We start from the raw sequence: 20,374 nt of genomic DNA, 5'->3' as shown, positions 1-20,374 counted from the left end.
TAATAGAGTGTAAGAAAAATCACTGTACTTTTTGGCTATCTTATCTTCTTGTTGGCTCATGCGTAGCAGTCCCATTTAAATCCCTAGATCTATTTCAGATGATTGCCATCTAGTCAAAGGGTTTCCATCTTCTTCTACTTGAACCCAAGCAAGAGTTTACATTTCTCCCTATTGAATTTCATCTTTTTTGATTGGGCCCATGTTCCAGGTTATCTCATTTCTGGATCTTGATCCTGTCATTGGCGATATTAGTTTATCCTTTCTAGGTTCACGTCATTTCTACATTTGATAAATATGTCATCTATACATTTATATATGTTAAATAGAACAGATTCCTGGGGAACTCCAATAGAGATTTTCTTCCAATTTGAGATTAATCCATTAATGATCATTCTTTGGATCCAGCCCAAAGTCTAGCTCCTTTCCTTCTTTTGTTTTCTATCATCAGCTTAATGTTGAACCAGGCCTGACCATCCTCTGACTAAGCCATTGGTAAATGCATCTTCCCTTAATTCACCTGAGGTAAGGTCAGAACTAAAAAGCTTGGTTTAGTAGGATATTAATGGGGGCAGCTAGGTGGCGCAGTGGATAGAGCACCGGCCCTGGAGTCAGGAGTAGCTGTGTGACCCTGGGCAAGTCACTTAACCCCAACTGCCTCACTAAAAAAAAGTAAAATAAAAAATAAGGATATTAATGGTCTAAAATCTCATCTGTCTTATAAGATACTAAAAATACTTTCTTTTGACCCTGCTATGCCTTTAAACCACCTACCTAACTAAATCTACTGCCAAATTCTTATAAAGTATAATCTACGTTCCTTGCCTCACACTTCACTGTGGCTTTCATTCCCACCATGGCAGTGAAACAGCTTTCTCCAAAATGACTAGTGACCTTCCTATCACTAAATCCAACGCTCTTCATTACGTCCACATCTTTCTTGACTTTTGTCAATGTGGACCACCATCCTTATTGATTTCTGTGCTGCTGTGGTTCTGGTGATATTATACTTTTGAGGCTCTCCTCATGCTTCTCTGTCTCTCTTGCTAGCTCTACAGTTTTTAGTGCTTTTTCTTTCTCAAATGATCTCATATTTGCCTGGATTATACTTGTTGTAGGATGTAATCTCTTTGATGTTAGGGAGTGTTTAATTTTTGTCTTTGTATCCCCAGTGCCTAGCATATAATAGACATGTAATAAATGCACTGAATTCACAACCAGAAGAGCTGGGTTCAGAACCCAGCTGTGCCATTCATTATGACCCTGGGCACATCACTTAGCCTCCTCCGCTGTTCTTAGTTTCCCTATTTGTAAAATTAAGGGGATTGAACCAGACGGCTTCTAATGTCCTTTCTGGGTCTCAATCGGTGATCTTACATTTAGGTCTTGTCTGCTGAATTGAATTTACCTTATTCCTAGTCCTTATGTGGTGTTTTCCCAAAGTGTTGTCCTTTTCTTTCTTGTGACAATCTCTTTCTGTGATTTCATTGAATTTCCCAGCTTCATTTTTCATTTTTTTATGGAACTGATTCCCAGATCTCCATCTTTATTCCCCATCTTCTCCCCAGACTCCCTTCCCTATTTCTATTTGCCTTCACTAACTCTGTCTGGATCCAAATCAGTATTTTAAAAATGGAGCTCACCTGATGAAACCTGCCTCTCTCACAATAGCTCTCAGTTAATGGCATCATCATCTCCCCAGGCTTCCTTCCAGGTTTGTAACGATTAGAGCCATCTTCAACTCTTCCCTCATCCTCCTCGCATGCATCCTGTCAATTGCCAGGTATTATCAACTTCCACATTATTTCTCACATCCAGTTCCTTCTTTTCTTTCTCTTTAATCTTAATATGGCAGTAGCTTACTCTTGTGCTAGTTCATGGAGAAGAAAGCATTTTGAGGGAGTAAGATATTCATATGTCTGGAATGAACTGAATCATGTAACACTGAATTTACTAAATTAGCTTTTTTACCACGCCAGATATCAAATATCCTATTACTTTAAAGAGGTACGTAATCATTTTCCATGGGTCTTTTTGTCTATTGGTTTATGGTTTTATGTGTGTACAAGATCGGTACAGCAGTGAATATTAAGGGTTATCCATAAATAACTCAAAATTTTACAGCTAAGCTTTTTTAATAAATAGACCCACATGTGGAAAAAATGCTGAATAAGTTGTCCTTTTTTTTACATAAATCCTGCTGACAAATTCAGGGGCCATTATGAATGAGCATAAAAGGAGATATTGTTCTGTTTGCTTTTTCCTCCTGACTTCAAGCCAAAAATCCTCTAGCTGATTTTGATCTTGATAATTTGTATTGTATTATATACAGACTGTCAGGTTGGTATCTGCCCTTCTGGGACCACCCCCCTCCTCCAATTTAGGTTCTTATAAAGGTGACAGTAGAGCCATTGTGTGGTTGAACTTTAACTGGAGCCATCCCAAGGAATTTCACCTCACCAGACTGCAGGGAAGTGGTTTAGGAAGCCTTGCTTACCTTCCTGTTTTTTGGTTTTTTAAAGGCATACCACTGGCACTAATGGGTGTACTCTACAAAGTTAGTTTCAGAGACTTAAGTGAAAGTCTAGTTATAACTAGAACTTTCTTTTGGGATTGGATGGTGAAACTGTTAACCAAAGATATGCCCCATTAATGTATTAATTTTTTGCATTCTTGAGGGAGTTTTCAGTGAAGCTCTTCTGCTATGAACAGAGTCCTCATTAAGTTCAAATTCAACATGTGAAAAGATTACTTGTTTTCGTGTATTATGTGTGAACATAATCAGCTTTACATGCTTTAGCATTATAAGAATCTACTGTGATGTAAAGCAGAGTGGGTTCTAATATTTCTGAAGGGCAAAAGAAAGTCTCAGTTGGTGTACAAGGATTACTTTAACAAAAGAACTGTCTCAGAAGATCACTTTTCTTTCAGGAGTTAATGCCAGAAGGAAATTAAAAGATTTATAGGAAATTCTTCTTTTAAAACTTACTTTGTAATGAAATTTTGTAGTGGCACCTATTTTGTATTCCTGGAATGCTTTTCACAAGGAAGTATTTTATGCTTATTTTCTGTAGTTTCTGTGAAAGTATAGTTTGTTTTCTTATTCCTAGATTGAAACTCTTGTCATAGATGACTGAAAAGAAATTTAAGGGTGAGTCTATGGTCAGGTGAATAAGTATTTATTAAGTGCCTACTATGTGTTAAATACTGAGTCTCAATTTACAGATGTTTTAAAACTATATTTTCCTCATAGACAAAAAAAAATGGCCACTGTTGAAAATAGTCTTGTTAAAAAACAGCCACAATTATTTTTACCTTTTCAGACTATACTCCATACATATGCAAATGAAAAATTACCATAATCAACAGCCAGCATGTCAAAACACACAGAAATGATTGTTTCTGGTTTTTGTAATACTTTTATTTACTATATACCATGAAACTAATTTTTATTTATATTTTAGTTTATGATACAAATCTTTTTTTGTTTGTTTTATCTGTGACTGCTTACAGACACCAAGGACTTATTGTTGTGCTAATACGGAAGATCTGGAAACAGTTGTTCACCACATACACAGCCTATATCCGTCAGCCCCATTTCTGGCAGCAGGGGTGTCCATGGGAGGGTAAGATTTTTAAAATAAGCTCTTTAATTGAACTATAATATGAATTATGCTTCATGTTCAGAGTAACATAGATACATAGGCATTTTTCAAAGTTTGATTTTCCTTAACTGTTTTTGGTTAATTCACCCCCTCAGTAACATTCTTTGTGCCTTCTGTGTGTACAGGGACCTGTGAAACCAATCCATTTACAATGGTCCCTGCAGTAAAATGGACATATGGATTACACAGGCTTGACTTGCAGCCCTTTTTCATTTCCCATGGGATTGACTTCTGTTGCTCAGCTGCTGCCCCTTTTCGGACTTACCATCTAGCCCAGTGCTCTTCACTTGATAAATATTTGTCAGTGGCTGAAATCAAAAGGCCACACTCTTGGGTTTAAGGTTTGCTGTGGAGCTGGAGGTCACAAGTCCATAGTGGAATAGAGACAAGAATAAAGCTTCTCAAGTGTTGGGCTTAGATTCACTCACTGCCTTCTTCTGGCAGCCTCCTCCTAAATTGTATTTTTCCATTCAATTAGTTAGTGCTCTTGTATTGTTGACTTTATGCTCTTTGATCTTTATACTCCAAATTTTGGCTATTTTGCACCGTTATATTTTTAAATGCTGTCATGCATGGTGTTTGAAATTACATTTGGATTTAGTGTGAGCATTCGTGTTTATATTTTGTATAATATTACTAATTGCTCTGTTTTTCATTATCCCAGGGGAGAGCTAAGGAAAACTAAAAATGGTTCTTATTTCATGTGCTTATATCTTCATGATATTGCTATTGCCACTTAATCTATTTTTAGTTTTTTTGGAGAAGAGCTTAGGAAGAGTAAAAATGCTTCCCAATGTTGATTGATTGTGGTTCAGAATCAAAGGTCATAACCTAGTTTTGTTGGTGAACTTCTGAAATCGAACACACATTTTTCTGAATTTTGCAATTCCCTGTCTGTATCCTTGTTTTGACTTTTAAAACACCCAAGTGCTGTATTTATCTACTAATGCATAATTTTTATAAATTACAGATTCATCCAACTACAGAGCAGATAGGTTCTTTAATCAGCACCCTAATAGATATAATACTGAGAATTCAGTTCAGCATCATTCATCTTAAAGAATAAAACATTTCATTCCTCAGAAAAGAAAAAAAGGGGGGAAAACTCTTGCATTAACATGGAAAGTCTGCCTTGACCTACAAAAAGAAGAGGCCTGAATCAAAGACGAAAAGTTGGGCAGAGTCTCTGAATTGTGCTTAACCAACAGTGTTCAGCTTGTTTTTCCCCCCTTATGCCAAAATGTGAATTTTAAAGGAAAGGATGCCACCTGAAAGTTGTTCCCTTAATCATATAAGTTGTCTAACTTATTATTGTAGGACAGATCCTTACATAAACAAGCCTAGATTCTCTATTCACATGCTCCAGAGAAATGCCTATTCATGTCACAATGAATCTGCAGTGCCTGAAGGCAGGACTTGACCATTAGCCTTTGCAGCTGGTTGAATATTAATGTCTTGTAATGGGTTTGAAGAAAATGCCCTTTCTTGTTGCCTAGCATTGTGACACATTCCCATGTGGGTTCACCAAATAAGGTTACACTTTTTCATTTGAATGCTTCAGTCAAAAGCATTAGTCTATTGAGCATTTCCAGGCTGAATACAAATACTAGTTGTTGCTACCAGCTGGGGATATTACCCAAGTCTGCAATGGCCAGTACCTTGTATGAACTATAGAACCTGTGGGATCAATGCAGCAATTGGAAAACCTAACCAGCTTCTACTCTAACACTGGGTTAGTCAACAAGCTTACTGAGTACTTGCTCTGTACCCTCAAGTGTGTGGTATGACCTAAACCTTGTGACATACATGGGGATTTGGTCTGTTGATCTGTTAAATAAAGGGGTTAGACTAGATAACCTCTGAATTCCCTTCTACCTCTAAATCTACAATCCCGTATAAAGGACAAGCTTGTGGCTAGATTGAACCACTTTAGCTAAGGCTAGCTGAGGATCTGAATTTTCGAGTTCTTCCCCAAAAAGCAGTATTATCAAAATCTACTTCCTCAAACTGATGAAACACTAGCCTGTGTCAAAGAAGCAGCAAATTAGGTAAAACCACTGCTTCTTGATTATAAATAACCCAGGACTGTAGTATTGAGTCATAAATCATCCTGGACTTCAGTATTGAGGCTTCATTTTTTCAGTTGTGTCTTCACCAAACCTTGAACTTCACCTGACTTAGTATGACCAGACCTACGCTCCCCAGGACCAACCCCAGTGAAGACCTTGCAACAGCCCTAGTAATCAATAATATGTACAAGCTTTGGGGGGGGGGGGCATTAGTATGGGGAATTCCTAGGATGGAACAATACTTGTTATTAAGAATCGTTATCAAAACATTACTCTTTTGAGAGTCATTGAAAATTTCACGTATTTGTCCTATAACTAACTCATTTGTGTTGAAAGAATGGTGGGAGGATAAAATGATATCCACCCATTCCTTCTGATTCTAGAGCTGATCCATTTAAGAAATGAAACAATGTGAAGCAAAATATAATGTGAAACAAGATTTAGAATTTAACATTTTCTGCCCTTTTGCTGAAGGTCATAGACCATTTTTTCACGTCACAGCAATATGATTAAACTATATATTGGCTTTTGGGAGATGAGGAATTGATGTAAATAAATAAATGCATACTGTTGGTGTTTCCTGGAAAAGACCTTGTCTGCTATACGCACTTAGTTCCTGTAGCACCAAATGCTCTTCCTAGATAAGTCAGTCTTAGTGGCAGCCATTACTCCCTCTGCCACACCAGCCTTTCTCCTCAAGAAAATTAAGAATTAGCCTGATGTTCCTTCCTGTTAACAGATACACAGTTCCTTTGGGACTATGGATCTTAATAAATCTTAGTCTCCATATTAGCAGTTATAATCCCTATTCCTTACTCAACCAATTCCCCAGGAGATTTCATTCAGCATAGGACAAGAATTCTGCCCAGATTAAGAGGACACCTGGCCTTTCATCTCTTTGTTCCACTGGTCACTCTCCCTTTTTTTGCTGTAGCTAATAGAAATTTGCCTACCTTTTGAACTCTTCATGGAAGGATGCCCAAGAACATGGAATAGGTATATATGATGCATTGTTTTCCCTCATTTACTAATTTTGCACACAGTGAGAGTGAGACTCAAATACCATCTACATTCCCTTCTTATACTCTGAACCCACAAAATTAGCATCAGTGTCATATAGCTCATACTTGAAATGCAACCTTAGCAATTACTACATATATATGTGTGTGTGTACACATATATGTGTATATATGCATGTATATACATACATGCATGTAAGCATATATATGTCCCCTATTAATTTCTTGATGTCACAAAAAATCATATGCCCTTATAAATATTTACACACAGATTCTTTATTAATATATTTCAGAAGAAGTATGTACACAGGGAGAGCAACATTGAAAGAAATTGGAATTCTGATCAATCCAGTGATCAGTGGGAACTGACTGTGAAACGTGTCTCCCCCTTTCTTAGAAGAGAGGTGGTGGACTACTGGTACAAACTGAGGCATATGTCCTCAGGCATGACCAATATGTTGATTCCCACCCCCCCCCTTTAATTATACTTCTTTTTTACTAGAGGAAAGAGAAAGGAATAGGCATTTACAAAGAACCTACCATATACCACCAGGCACTGTGCTGAGTGCTTTACCAATGTCATCTCTTCCCTCACAAAGGAGGGGAGAAACTCACTGAGAAGTGACAATGATATTTTTTAAAGAGAAAAGGAAATAAATGCTCCAGAGAAAATAAATAAAATGTGTATATGTCACAATGCATCTGTAGTACCTTTAGTCAGTGAATTTGTAGATGAATCCCAAAATTAGGTTATGACTGTTGACTTTTTTCTCAGGACCTCTTTTTCCAAATCACCTCTTCACTTCAAACATGCAAGATAAACATATGTATTTAAATAGGTCATCTAGCTTTGTCATCATCTTCTTAATTTCCCCCGGATCAGTGATCATGACATCCCCAACATCCTGGACACATCATGGGTATTCATATCAGTAGCTCATCATGTACTGTACCCAGCACTCCTTTCATCTAGCCTTTCTACTAGACTTCTGTCCACACCAGGCTTACCATGCCCTTTTTTTCTCATTAGCCACCACAGATCAGTGATGAACATTGTCACTGACAGTTCTGTGTAAGGAGCCTTTCCTTCACTGTAGACCTGACCCATAGCATATTGGGGTACCTAAACAGTAAGCCAGATTTCTATACCTTTCTCACCAAAGCAGAATTATGGATGATAAGAAATGATCAATCAAAGTGGAAAGAAAATGATTTTCAAGTAGAAAAGAAAGAATAGAATTTAAAAGGAAGTACAAGTGGAAAGTATATAACAGTAATCACAGAGTTACGGTCCCAGAAGCCACTTAGTCCAAACTGTCCTTGTCACTCCCCACACATGCATCTACCACAAGTAGTTATCCAATATCTGCTTTAAGACCGATAATCTGGGGGATCTTAAACCAATTCCCTCCTAACAGCCCATTCCTGTTTTGAATAGCCAGTTGTTAGGAAATATCTTGAGTTCAAAGGTAGAAGAGGCTGCTGTAGGCTGGAGTGGTCAAAGAAGGTCTTGTGAAGTGAAGAATGTAGAACTTCAGCAGTTTTGAAGAATGGAGTAGAATTCCAAAAGGGTAGTAGTATTGGTATACCAGACTGGAGGAACAGCATATGCTAGGAAACAGGTAGGAATGTACATGTATGATGGAGGGACAATGGAAAGAACAGTGTGACAGTACATGTGAGGGAGTGGTAAGTAGGTAAGTTTACAAAAGTAGCCACTTAGTGCACTATATGACACTGCTTCCCTAAGGCAATCATTGCATTCCTTATCCCATTTGTTCTGCTCAAGATGTGTGATTATATCAAAGCAAGGAAATGGGATATTTACACAGTAGGGATTCTGCTTTTCCAAGATGGAAAAGTACAAAATTTGCTTTTAGATTTCTCAACCCCAAAGATTTTCCTAGAACTACTGTGACAGCTTCAGTGATTTAGGGTCAAGGAGTTGTTCATTGTGCTAAAATTTAATTTCATTTAAGTGAGGTACTTATTTTTATTTGTGTGCCATTTTTCCTTTGATTTTAGTATGCTACTTTTAAATTATCTGGGCAAAATTGGCACCAAAACTCCTTTGATGGCAGCTGCAACATTTTCTGTTGGCTGGAATACTTTTGCTTGTGCAGAGTCATTGGAGAAACCACTTAACTGGCTGCTTTTTAACTACTATTTGACAACCTGTCTACAGTCTTCTGTTAACAAGTGAGTCATCTCTTCAAACTCTTTCAAAAAGCAAAAAATAATATTCTGATGTGATGTTGTGAGTCTTCTCATTTTCAACTTAAAAGCGTCACTTCCTGCTAATAAGTTAGCTGTTAGGTATTTGATCCCACCTGAGCACTTAAATAGTAAACTGGACTCTGAAATATCAAAGTCACTCAAACATTTTGTAGTAAACTATGAGTTATTTACTCTTTTTTGGGGGGATGGCAATGAGGGTTAAGTGACTTGCCCAGGGTCCCACAGCTAGTAAGTGTCAAGTGTCATGATTATCTAATTAAGTGAAATGCATGTAAAGAGTTGAATTTTGTTTTCATCTTTGGTAATTCTTTGATATATTTCATAGGTTTAAAATGTTAACATTTTCTAGCTCAGCGAGTTTATATAGTGTTTTAGTTGAGGTACAAGGTGGGAATGGTCTTTATTTTTTCTTTTGCAATTATTTGTTTCTAGGCATCGACATATGTTTGTGAAACAAGTTGATATGGATCATGTCATGAAGGTATGAGAAACCTTATATCAATTTATTTCATGTTTTGATTTTGAAAACCAGATGTCATTTATTAGATTCATGTTTCTTCAGGCAAAATCCATCAGAGAGTTTGATAAACGCTTCACTTCAGTTATGTTTGGATACCGTTCCATTGATGATTATTACACAGATGCCAGTCCAAATCGTAGGTTGAAGTCAATAGGAATTCCTGTACTTTGTCTAAATTCTGTGGATGATGTATTCTCTCCCCGTCATGGTGAGTTTAATTTCTTTTAAGATATGTGTAGATAGACATGAACTACCATAAAAATATTCTTAGTTTTAAGAAAATAAGTAAATGATGACATCATAATATTCTAAAACATTTTGGCGTTTTGAATGATACATAAGAACATTAGGATAAATAGGAACCAGATAGACCCAATAAAGCATATCAGTGTTAACTGCTACAGTTTTCTTTTATAGATATTTTAATTTTGTTAAACTTCTGTTGTGTTCAGCATGAATGGTTAAGGAAAAGATATGGTCTTTGATGTTTTGCCTGTTTACATTTTTATTGCATTTCTTCCTTGAAAAATACACTGTTCTTTGAAATGATTATATTGTACATGTACAGTACCTTGGCACAAGGTGTCTCTTGTCATGATGGATCTTTTCTATATAAGATTCCCTTCTGTAAAGTTTTTTTACCCTTTCTGTTTCACTAAAGAAGGAATCTGAAGACATGCCAAGAAGGATAACATTAAATACCTTTTAAATATTAGAAGGTTATGCTTTTGAATTATTAAAATAAGATTAGAAGGAAACATTCCTAGTTTTTTTTCCATGAGCACAGCATAAGAAGGAATTCTACCAAAAAAATAATTCTTCTGTATATGAAAAAAGCTTAAAAGTTATGTAGCCAAGAGAAAAGCTTATTTGTTCTTACTTCTTCTTTAAAAAAAAATTTAAATATTTTTTCCAGTGAACAAAAGTCCATCTTTTCTATTTCTCATCTCTCTTTGCTCTTACTTCTCTCTCTCTCTCTTTTCTTTTTCTTTTTTTTTTTTTTTTGGCTGGGCAATGAGGATTAAGTGACTTGCCCAAGGTCACACAGCTAGTAAGCGACAAGTGTCTGAGGCTGGATTTGAACTTAGGTCCTCCTGAATCCAGGACAGGTGCTTTATCTATAGTGCCACCTAGTTGCCCCTGCTATTACTCTTTTTTGGGGGGGGGGCAATGGGGGTTAAGTGACTTGCCCAAGGTCACACAGCTAGTAAGTATCAAGTGTCTGAGACTGGATTTGAACTCAGGAACTCCTGAATCCAGGGCTGGTGCTTTATCCACTGCACTACCTAGCTACCCCTTACTTCTCTCTTTTAAATCAAGGAGCTTAGAAATCAGTTGTAAAGTTAACCTGTGTGTATAACATATAGAATATCCCTAAAGTTTTAGTGCAGTTTTAAGATATTAAAATTTAAAACCCTGTACATGATTATATTTATAGATTGGAGTACCATGTATTGATAGACCATGTATACTATAAGGTGATTTGGAGTAATTATAGTACCTTAAGGAGCTATCTAAAATAAATTCTTGAGCGTTTAAACTTCTACAAAATACTCTTTCCCCTTAGCAACTGACACCAAAATTTTAAACCCCTCTGAAAATTCAAACATCTGTATTTTTTATTAGTCTATAATTATAAAATGGAATTTTTGTTGGGAAGATCTAGCCCTTTATCACAAATTGGAAAAGGAAGACTGGAAACTTCAAGCTATTGACTGTTCTTTTACTCTCTATGATTAAGTCAAACAAAATGTCCTTCAAGTGGTTGTCTAAACTAATTTGCTTTTCATTGCAAAAAGAGATTAAGCAACATTCTTAGTATTTCCTCTACTTTTTCAATGTTTTGCTAATGCTTTTATCAACACATATTTATCAATGTTTAACCTAAGCTTAATTGAACTTAGAAACCATTAACCTTATTCCAATTGGCCTTTTAAATAGTCTTTGTCAGATACACATGATACAGCCTGTTATTCTTAAGCAGAACTAGGAAAACTGAAGACGTTTCAGTGAGGTCATTTTGAGTTATGATGGAAAGAAAAACTTCTGAACAATCAGAGATATCCAGAAATGGAATGGGCTGCCTCGAGATATAGTAGGTTCCTTTTACCTGGAAATGTTCAAGCAAAGACAGGATGACCACTTTTGGGGTATATTAGAATGGGGATTGTTTTTTGTAATGAACTGCTGATGTCCCTTCCACCTCTGAAAGGTTGTGATTGTGATTTTTCTGATATTGCTGCAATGAGTAGTTTTAGAACTTTCTGTAGTAAAAATATCCTATCTTTGTGATCCTTATATCCCAGGATTTTTGAAATTATCTGTCTTCTTATCTGGATCTTTAACTTGTTCTCACAAACATTAGGCATACTTCACAAAATGTGGCCTCCTTAGCTTCAAATATTGATGTAAAAGGCCTACTTCTCAGAAGTGTAAAGAGAAAAAAAGAAGTAGTGTTAGTAAGTTGAAACTTGTTTGAAAAGTTAAGACATTCACATAGTTTGGGGTACAGCCAAGATAGTGGAGTAGCATGGAGGAAGTAGTGAGCTCTACCTCCAAACTCCTCCAAACACATCTAGAAAATGCAACAGACTCCTGATCAGGATAGCCAAGGAAAATATCACAGTAGGGAGACAGACAGAAAGGTCTATAAACCCAGGGTATGGCCTGGAGTATAGGACCCCACAGGGTATTGCAGAACAAGGAGAAGCTGTGTATCTAAACAAGAAAGAGTCCCAGATCCAGCACAGAAGGGCTAGTATCTCTAAAGGATGCAGGAACAGGTACCAGCCAGTATCCTTACTACTCACTATTCAGTTCTGAGTCATAAATCTGGCTGATGGAGGAGGAGATCTGCATTTAGAGATGGCACTCCAGTGTGAGGAGAGAATGTGGGCCCTAACCTGTATACACAGCAAAGATCAAGTTCATCAGCTATGTAAATTGGACCCCCAGGAGCAGAGCAAGTTCTTAGTTCCAGCTTCTAGCTCAATCTGAAGTGTGCAGAGGAATAACCGGGTCAGGAATCTCAGACCAAAGGGAAGCTTATATTTGTCATTCTGAATCAGCTGAGCTTTCTAGCTGGCTGATAGTGGATGAGTCTAGCCATAGTCTACTCTTGCTCAGACACAAACCCAGGTCAGAAACTTGGCAGAGCTCAGACTGGGGGTGGGCATGGGGGGGGTAGTATCTGATTTTTTCCTGGATCAGAGCACTTTAATAGCATTAAAAGCTTCCGGGTCCCCAGCCTGAGCTGAACTGTCCCTGAAACCTAGGAATAATACAGGATTCAGTACTTCAAGAAAGAAGCATAGACCAGCCCAGATATTCCTTCCAGAAGAGTGCAGAGCCTAGCCCTAATTTTAAAAAGTCCAAACAAGCTGTAAGAATGAACAAAAAAAACAGAACCCTATTACAAAAAGCTGTTATGGTGACAGCCAGGCACAAGACAAACCCAGAAGAAGAAAATAACTCCAAGACATTTACAGTCAAAGCCACAAAGGAAAATATAGCTTAGACATAGATTCAACTATTCAGTTTCCAGTTCTTGGATGAGATAAAGTAAGGATTTTTTTTAAAGAGTTTAAAATGTTTTTATAAATGAAATGAGAGTGCTAGAGGAAAAAAAAGAAATGAGAGCTATAGGAGAAAGAATTGGAAAGGGAAATGGTAGGGGGGCAGCTAGGTGGCACAGTGGATAAAGCACTGGCCCTGGATTCAGGAGGACCTGAGTTCAAATGCAACCTCAGACACTTGACACTTACTAGCTATGTGACCTTGGGCAAGTCATTGCCCTGTCCCCCCACCAAAAAAAAAAAAAAGAGGAAAGAGAAATGGAAAGGAACAGGTTGGCACAAGAAGTACAAAACCTCGTTTAAGCAACAAACTTCCTGAAAATTAGAATGAACCAAACAGAAGTCAATGACTATAAGATAACAAGAAATATTAAAACAAAGTCAAAAGACTGAAAAAATAGAAGAAAATATAAGGCTTCTCATAACAAAAACAACTGACCTGGAGAACAGGTTGAGGAGAAAAACATTTAAGAGCCACTGGACTACTCAAATGCTATAATCAAAATAAGAGCCTAAAAATCATAGTTCAAGAAATTTTATAAGGAAAACTGTTCCGATTTCTTAGAACCAGAAGCCAAAATGGAAATAGAAAGAATTCACTGGTCAGCTCCTGAAAGAAACCCTAAAATGAAAACTCCCAAGAACTTTATAGCCAAAATCCAGAGTTTCCAGGTCAAAGAAAAAATATTACAAATAGAAAGAATTCAAGGAGCCAGTCAGAATAATAAACTATTTAGTAGTCACCACTATCAAGGAGTGGGGAAATTGGAATATGACATTCTAGAAGGCAAAGGTTCTAAGCTTAGATTAAAGAATAACTTAGACAGTAAAACTGAGTACAATTCAAGGGCGGGGGGAATGGATTTTTAATGATATAGAGGACTTCCAAGCATTCTTGATGAAAAGACCAAAACTGTATAGAAAGTTTCAAGTATAAACAGAGGAATAAAGAGAAATATAAAAAGGTAAACATGAGTAATCATAAAAGACTACAAAAGGATAAACTGCTTAATTCTAATATGGGGAGATGATACATGTGTCTCCTCTGAATCCCACTATCATAGGAATCCTAGAGGGAGTCTAATTAAAGAGAAGGCCTAGAAGTGTTTTTGTTACGTCTTAATCTTAAAAGAATGGAAAGGAAGAACAAGGAGGAGGAGGAGGAGGAGAAGGTTAGGAAAAATTATCTCACATAATTGGAGTACATAAGCAGAAGTCTATACAAATAAGGAAGAAGGGGTAAAGGGGGTGGCTGACACTTGAAACTTACTCTCATCTGAACTGGTCAAAGGATGAAATAATATACCCACAGAGTTGAGTATAGAAATATATTTCTTTCAATATGGAAATGGGGGAGAAAGGAGTGAAGGAAAAGAAGGAATTAGAAGCAGGGTAGGTCACCTAGTAGAGAGAATATAGAACCAGGAGTCAGGAAGACTCATCTTTCTGAGTTCAAATATGGCCTGAGACACTAGCTGTGTGATCCTAGGAAAGTCAGTTAACCTTGTTTGCCTCAGTTTCCTCATCTGTAAAATGAGCTGGAGAAGGAAATGACAAATCACTCCACTATCTCTGCTACGAAAATCCCAAATGGGGTAAGAGTAAGATGTGACTGAAAAATGACTGAACAAAAGGGTGGTAGAGTAAGGAAAGGATTAGTTCTAGGCAAAACAAGCTCTAAGGATGTATAAAAATATTTTTAGCTTTTTTGAGGTGGTAAAGAATTAGAATTTGAGGAAATGCCCATCAAATGGGAAATGAATGGTTGAGCAAATTACGGTATATAAATATGATGGAATATTATGTGCCTAAGAAATGATGAAGAAGGTTCCAAAGAAACCTGGGGAGACTAGTATGAACTGATGGATAATGAAATGATCAGAGCCAGAAGAATAATTTATACAATTTTTACAATATTGTAAAGACAACTTTGAAAGAATTAGAAACGCTAATCAGTGTAATGACCAACCACAATTCTAGAGGACTAATGATAAAAACATGGTACTTATGTCTTGAGAAGAAAAGGATTCAGAGTACAGAATGAGACATTTATGGATGTACATAAATGACACATATATACATGTGTATATATGTATACATATATACATACATATTTACATATTACATGGCCAATGTGAATTTTTCTTTTGCTTACATGTTTGTTTTGTTTTTCTTTCCCAACTTGGGGAATAGTGGAGGGGGGAGGGAGAGAAGGCAAATTTTTGCTAATTGAAAAAAAAATTAATAAAAGAAAAAAAAAGTTAACACATTGCTCTACTTTCTTTAAGTCCCCTCCCCCCTTCTCCAGTTATGTTTCTCCTTATAACTCTTTGGAATTAACCTTTTGATTCCAAGAAACTAGTTTTTTCAACAGGAAAATGTTTTACTATTAATAATGTATGTAGAACCATTTAATTAATTTGAACTTTAACCCTCAATGAAGTCATATTTTTATAGAATATCAATATAATATATGTAGTTAAATTATTAATTACAGCAACTATTTAGCCTCCAGAATACAATCAAACTTAAACTAGCCAGTTAATAGATATATCCTTAATTTTACGATTTATGTTATGAATAATTGACTAGAACAAGCCAGCAGTTGTATTAATAATAGGTTACATTTATATAAGACTTGAAGGTTTTCAAAGCCTTTTACTCACAACTACAGTGTGAGAGAGTCCTAGAACAAATTAAGTATAATTACTTTCATTTTATACTTGAGGCAACCATGTCATAGTGTTAAGAACAATAGTTTTGGGGTTTTTTTTAAAGAACATTCTGTTTAGGGTTTGAGTTCCTGATTTCAAATATGAGCTGTGCTCATTTATTAACCAGGGGTAGGGGGTGGGTATTGGTGTCACACTGTTAGTAAGGAGCAGAGTTTTGTATTTAGTTTTCTCGGTTGTAAAATATGAGATGATTTCTAAGTTTCCTTCGATCTTGAAATGCTATCAGGCCCTGAGGGTAAGTGACTTGCCAATGGTTATATAACAAGCCAGTGCTGGCACTGACATTCAGACCTAGGCCTCTGCCTTCATGTTCAGTGCTCTTACCAGACCAACTGTACCACACATTGCACCACACTCATTTTTTTTTTCTTTTTTGGTGAGGAAATTGGGGTTAAGTGACTTGCCCAGGGTCACACAGCTAGTAAGTGTCAAGTGTCTGGATCCGGATTTAAACTCAGGTCCTCCTGAATCCAGGGCCAGTGCTCTATCCACTGAGCCACCTAGCTTCCCCACTGCACCACACTCATGCATTCCCAGAGGAAGAGCTGGCAATCGCCTTACTTGGATTCCTCACAGGTTACAACTTAGCATGTCTCATTATGAGGCCTTTGGAATTGTGGCTGCTCATTATGTCCCTTAGACTTTCCAAGTCGTTTATCTTTACAGTATTCTAGTGTATCAATTGTTCACTTCCCTCTGTGTTAGGGTCGCACAGTCTTCCTGAGTTTTTCTGGAACCATTCCCTTCATCATTTCTTACAGCACAACTGTTTTCTATTATATCAGTATACCATAACTTATTCAGCCATTCATTTCCCAATGGATGGATAACCCCTCAGATTCCAGTTGTTAGCTGCCTCATATGAAGTGCCCTGGTATGGGTTTGGGGACCTCATGCTCTGAGCAGCTGGCTAGACCTGCCCCTGCTCCCCCATTACCCCCACCTTGTAAACAGATCTCTGTCTCTGCTGACCTGGGCTGGAAAAGTGACTGTGTTGTGTGTTTTTTCTTGAAATCCCAGCCAAGATTCAGACTGTTACATTTTCTAGCTCTGTTTGGGGGAGGTTTTTTGTTCTGTTTCTTTAGGGGGAAAGCTCACTACACTTCTTCTGCAACTGCACCTTCTTGCCTTGACTTCTCTATTTCTAACAAGTTTCATCCTGTTAGATTGGGTTCAACATTTTATCCTGCAAGGTATTTAAAATTTTTTTTGTAATAAACATTTTTATTTTTAGTTTGGGGTTCCAATTTTTATCCCTCCTTCCCTCCCTTCCCCCCACCAAGGCAGCAAGTAATCAGATATGGGTTATACATGTATGATTATGTAAAATATTATATTTGTCATTTTATACAAGAAAACTTGATTCTGCAAGGTATTTTTTTTTTGATGGAACAGGACAAGAGGGGATTAATTTTTATAGAATCACAGAATTTCACAGTGGAAAGGGACCTCAGAGACCAACCTCTACCTCAACAAAAATCTCTATGCCATCCTTAATAAATTGCCGCACAGTCTCTGCTTGTGTATCAAGGTGCATGCATTATCACATTTGATACTTTTGGACAGCTTCTGTGGTTGGGACATTTTTCTTGTATCAAGCTTGAATCTCCCTTAACATCCTCCATAGTTGCCTTTTGATGTTCTTGAGCTTTCAAAGGCATTCTTGAAATGTGATCCTCCAAACTGAATATCATCCTCCAAAAGTGGTCTGAACTGGGGTCAGTGGGATAGTAAAGTGGGACTCTTCTGTGAGGTATTTTTTAATCCAGCTTGTTAACTCTCCTAGCTTTATATCTATCCCATTTTTTTCTTTCTTTTTTGGGGGTGGGGTGGGGCAATGAGGGTTAAGTGACTTGCCCAGGGTCTCCTAGCTTTATATCAACTATAAATTCAATAGCTAACTCATATATGCCTTAGTCCAAGTGATGCATAAAAATGTTAAACAGCACAGGTCTAAATGAACTCTTTAGACACTTTGAAGACATCTTATTAAGCTGATATCCAATCACCGATGGGCATTCTTTGGGTCTGTCCATTAAACCATTTAACACTATTAATGCCTAGTCCACATCTCTCTATAATCTTTTTTTTCCCTTTAGAATCTCTATAATATTTTATGGAGATGAATAGTATAAGACTTTGATAAATGTTTTGCTGAAATCTAGGTAAACTCTCTATCCTGATCTCCAGTTCTGGCGACTGTCAAAAAATGAAATTAAGTTGTAGAATTTTGTCAGGAGGGGCGGCTAGGTGGCGCAGTGGATAAAGCACCGGCCCTGGATTCAGGAGCTCCTGAGTTCAAATCCGGCCTCAGACACTTGACACTTACTAGCTGTGTGACCTTGGGCAAGTCACTTAACCCCCACTGCCCCGCAAAAAACAAAACAAAAAAAAACAAAAAAAAAAAAAAAAAAGAATTTTGTCAGGAAACATAATCAAGCTGACTGAACACTCTTCCCTTTTTAAAAAATTGGGACATTTGCCTTACTCTTCCCTTTTTCGTCTGTCATGCTCTTCCACTCTACATAGGTCAGGATTCCCCTTTACCACTTTGTATCCTTCTTTGTTTTCACCTTTAAACATTTTTTAAAAATTTCATTTTCCTTGATAAACTGGAGAATTAAGAGGTCTTCCTTGAGCTTCTTTCCCATCTCTTCTAGGTGGGAGACCATTCCCTACTTTGAGGATAGGAGTCTCTTGACCAAGGCAGAAATACCTACTTCATATGTTATATGTAGGTAACTGCAAAATTTTCTATGTTCTGTATCACTCTTGGAGGTGAGGCTCTGAGCCCTTTTTATTTCTTGCTAGTAGCTTCCTTAGAAAATAGCTATGTCGAATTGTTTGGAGGTTGCCCCTCTCCTCACCTTTTTAGTACCTAGATAATATATGCCCAACTTATTTTTCAGTTTGAGCTCTAATTAGAAGCAATGTGAGTTGAGAATCAGGAGACCTAGGTTTGAAACCTATTCCAGATCCTTATTGGCTACGTGATCATGGGCAAGTCACTGAATCCCTCTGTTCCTCAGTTTCCTCATGTTTATGCAAATACTACTACTTATACTGCCTACCCCATAGCATTGTGGTAAGGAAAGCACTTTGTGAACTTTAAAGTATAGTATAAGTATGTATTACTGTGTTTTAATGGGACATAATGGCAATGTATAATAATTATATTGAATAAAAATTATAAAGGTACAAATTTGTCTAGGTATATATGACCATTTGGGGAAAGTTGGTAATGATATATATATATTTTTTTCTCTTCCTCTTTCAGCTATACCAATAGAAACAGCTAAACAAAATCCAAATGTTGCTTTGGTCCTTACATCTTATGGGGGCCATATTGGCTTTCTGGAGGGGATATGGCCAAGACAGTCCACTTACATGGATCGAGTCTTCAAACAATTTGTACAAGCCATAGTTGAGCATGGACATGAACTCTCTAGCATGTAGTTCTTCTGAAGTATCTTGTCTGGACCACCATTTTAGCACAGTGGCAAATTCTGAAAAAGGCAGCTCAGCTTAGTGCACAAATTTTAACTATTGTATATAAAGCAAATATGCCAGCAAGAGGATGAAGAGGTCCAGAATTATGTGCAAAAACTACTTTTTGAGGAAAAACTACTTTGTAGCAGGAAATGAAGTACAGTACATTAGATTCACTTATGTAGATCTTATTTTTAATATGCCTTACCAAGAATGACCTTAAATAAAGTAGCACTCTACATTCATTAAATTGCACTTAACCAAAACCATTGTGTAAACAGATTTTAATTCCTCAGGGTTTAAATTTAGGTTAGTACTTTTTTTTAGGTTACCCAATTTAAATGACTTGTTTCATAACATTTTAATAACTACTAAGATATTTTCAATGCTATTTGAAGTATGTTACATGTTGGCACATTCCTAAGGGTACTTATGTCTAATAATAAAGGTGAAAATGAATTAAGAAGAAATGAAATGCAGTACCTTGAATCTTTTCTGTCCTAGCTTTAAAAACATTGCAACAATATTAGATGGACTTCTATACTTGTTATTTTACTCTGTGAGAGTTATTAAATTAGAGCTGGTTTCAGTTTTATAATGATTATTATTTTTATTTACATGATTATTTTTAAATAGTGTATGTACATATATCTATTAAAATAAATTCTTCCATTTTAAACCATTACTCTGTGGGTTTCCTAATTATCTGACAACAACAACAAAAAAGGAAAAATAAAGTGTTTTAGTTAGAACTATGATGTATAAGAACTTAATTTTGGGGCAAATCAGTATGAAAGTCCAAAAGATTTTTCTTTCTAGTTTTCCTGCTCCCAGAATACTTTGCCCCTTATTCAGATATTTCTTCCTCTTGTCTCTTTTTTCACCTGTATGCAAATGTATTCTATACTTTACATTTATCTTTATCACTAACTTTCCCCCTAAAACCTCCCTACCTCCTACCTTCCCTGTTATTATAGAGGACAACACCATCCTCCAGTCTGTCAGTCTTGCAACCTAGGAGTTATCCTGGCCTCCTCCCTGTGTCTCACCTCACTTAACCCCACCCC

The 20,374-nt window shown here is 36.8% G+C and overlaps 1 protein-coding gene across 1 annotated transcript in view; it reads left to right on the top strand.

Moving 5' to 3' along the window:
* Nucleotides 1-19,992, top strand: part of ABHD3 (abhydrolase domain containing 3, phospholipase) — a 39,560-nt gene extending 19,568 nt beyond the window's left edge. The window contains exons 5-9 of the mRNA XM_043975080.1: nt 3,511-3,623; nt 8,776-8,949; nt 9,421-9,469; nt 9,551-9,716; nt 19,096-19,992. Coding sequence (XP_043831015.1) covers nt 3,511-3,623; nt 8,776-8,949; nt 9,421-9,469; nt 9,551-9,716; nt 19,096-19,274 — 681 coding nt within the window. The 3' untranslated portion in view covers nt 19,275-19,992. The remainder of the gene's footprint in view (nt 1-3,510; nt 3,624-8,775; nt 8,950-9,420; nt 9,470-9,550; nt 9,717-19,095) is intronic.
* The last annotated feature ends 382 nt before the right edge of the window (nt 19,993-20,374 follow it).

Source organism: Dromiciops gliroides, chromosome 1 (assembly GCF_019393635.1).
Source record: "Dromiciops gliroides isolate mDroGli1 chromosome 1, mDroGli1.pri, whole genome shotgun sequence".
Taxonomy (NCBI): Eukaryota; Metazoa; Chordata; class Mammalia; order Microbiotheria; family Microbiotheriidae; genus Dromiciops; species Dromiciops gliroides.
The sequence above is the reverse complement of the archived record's forward strand: the minus strand, read 5'-3'. Positions and strand labels throughout refer to the sequence as shown.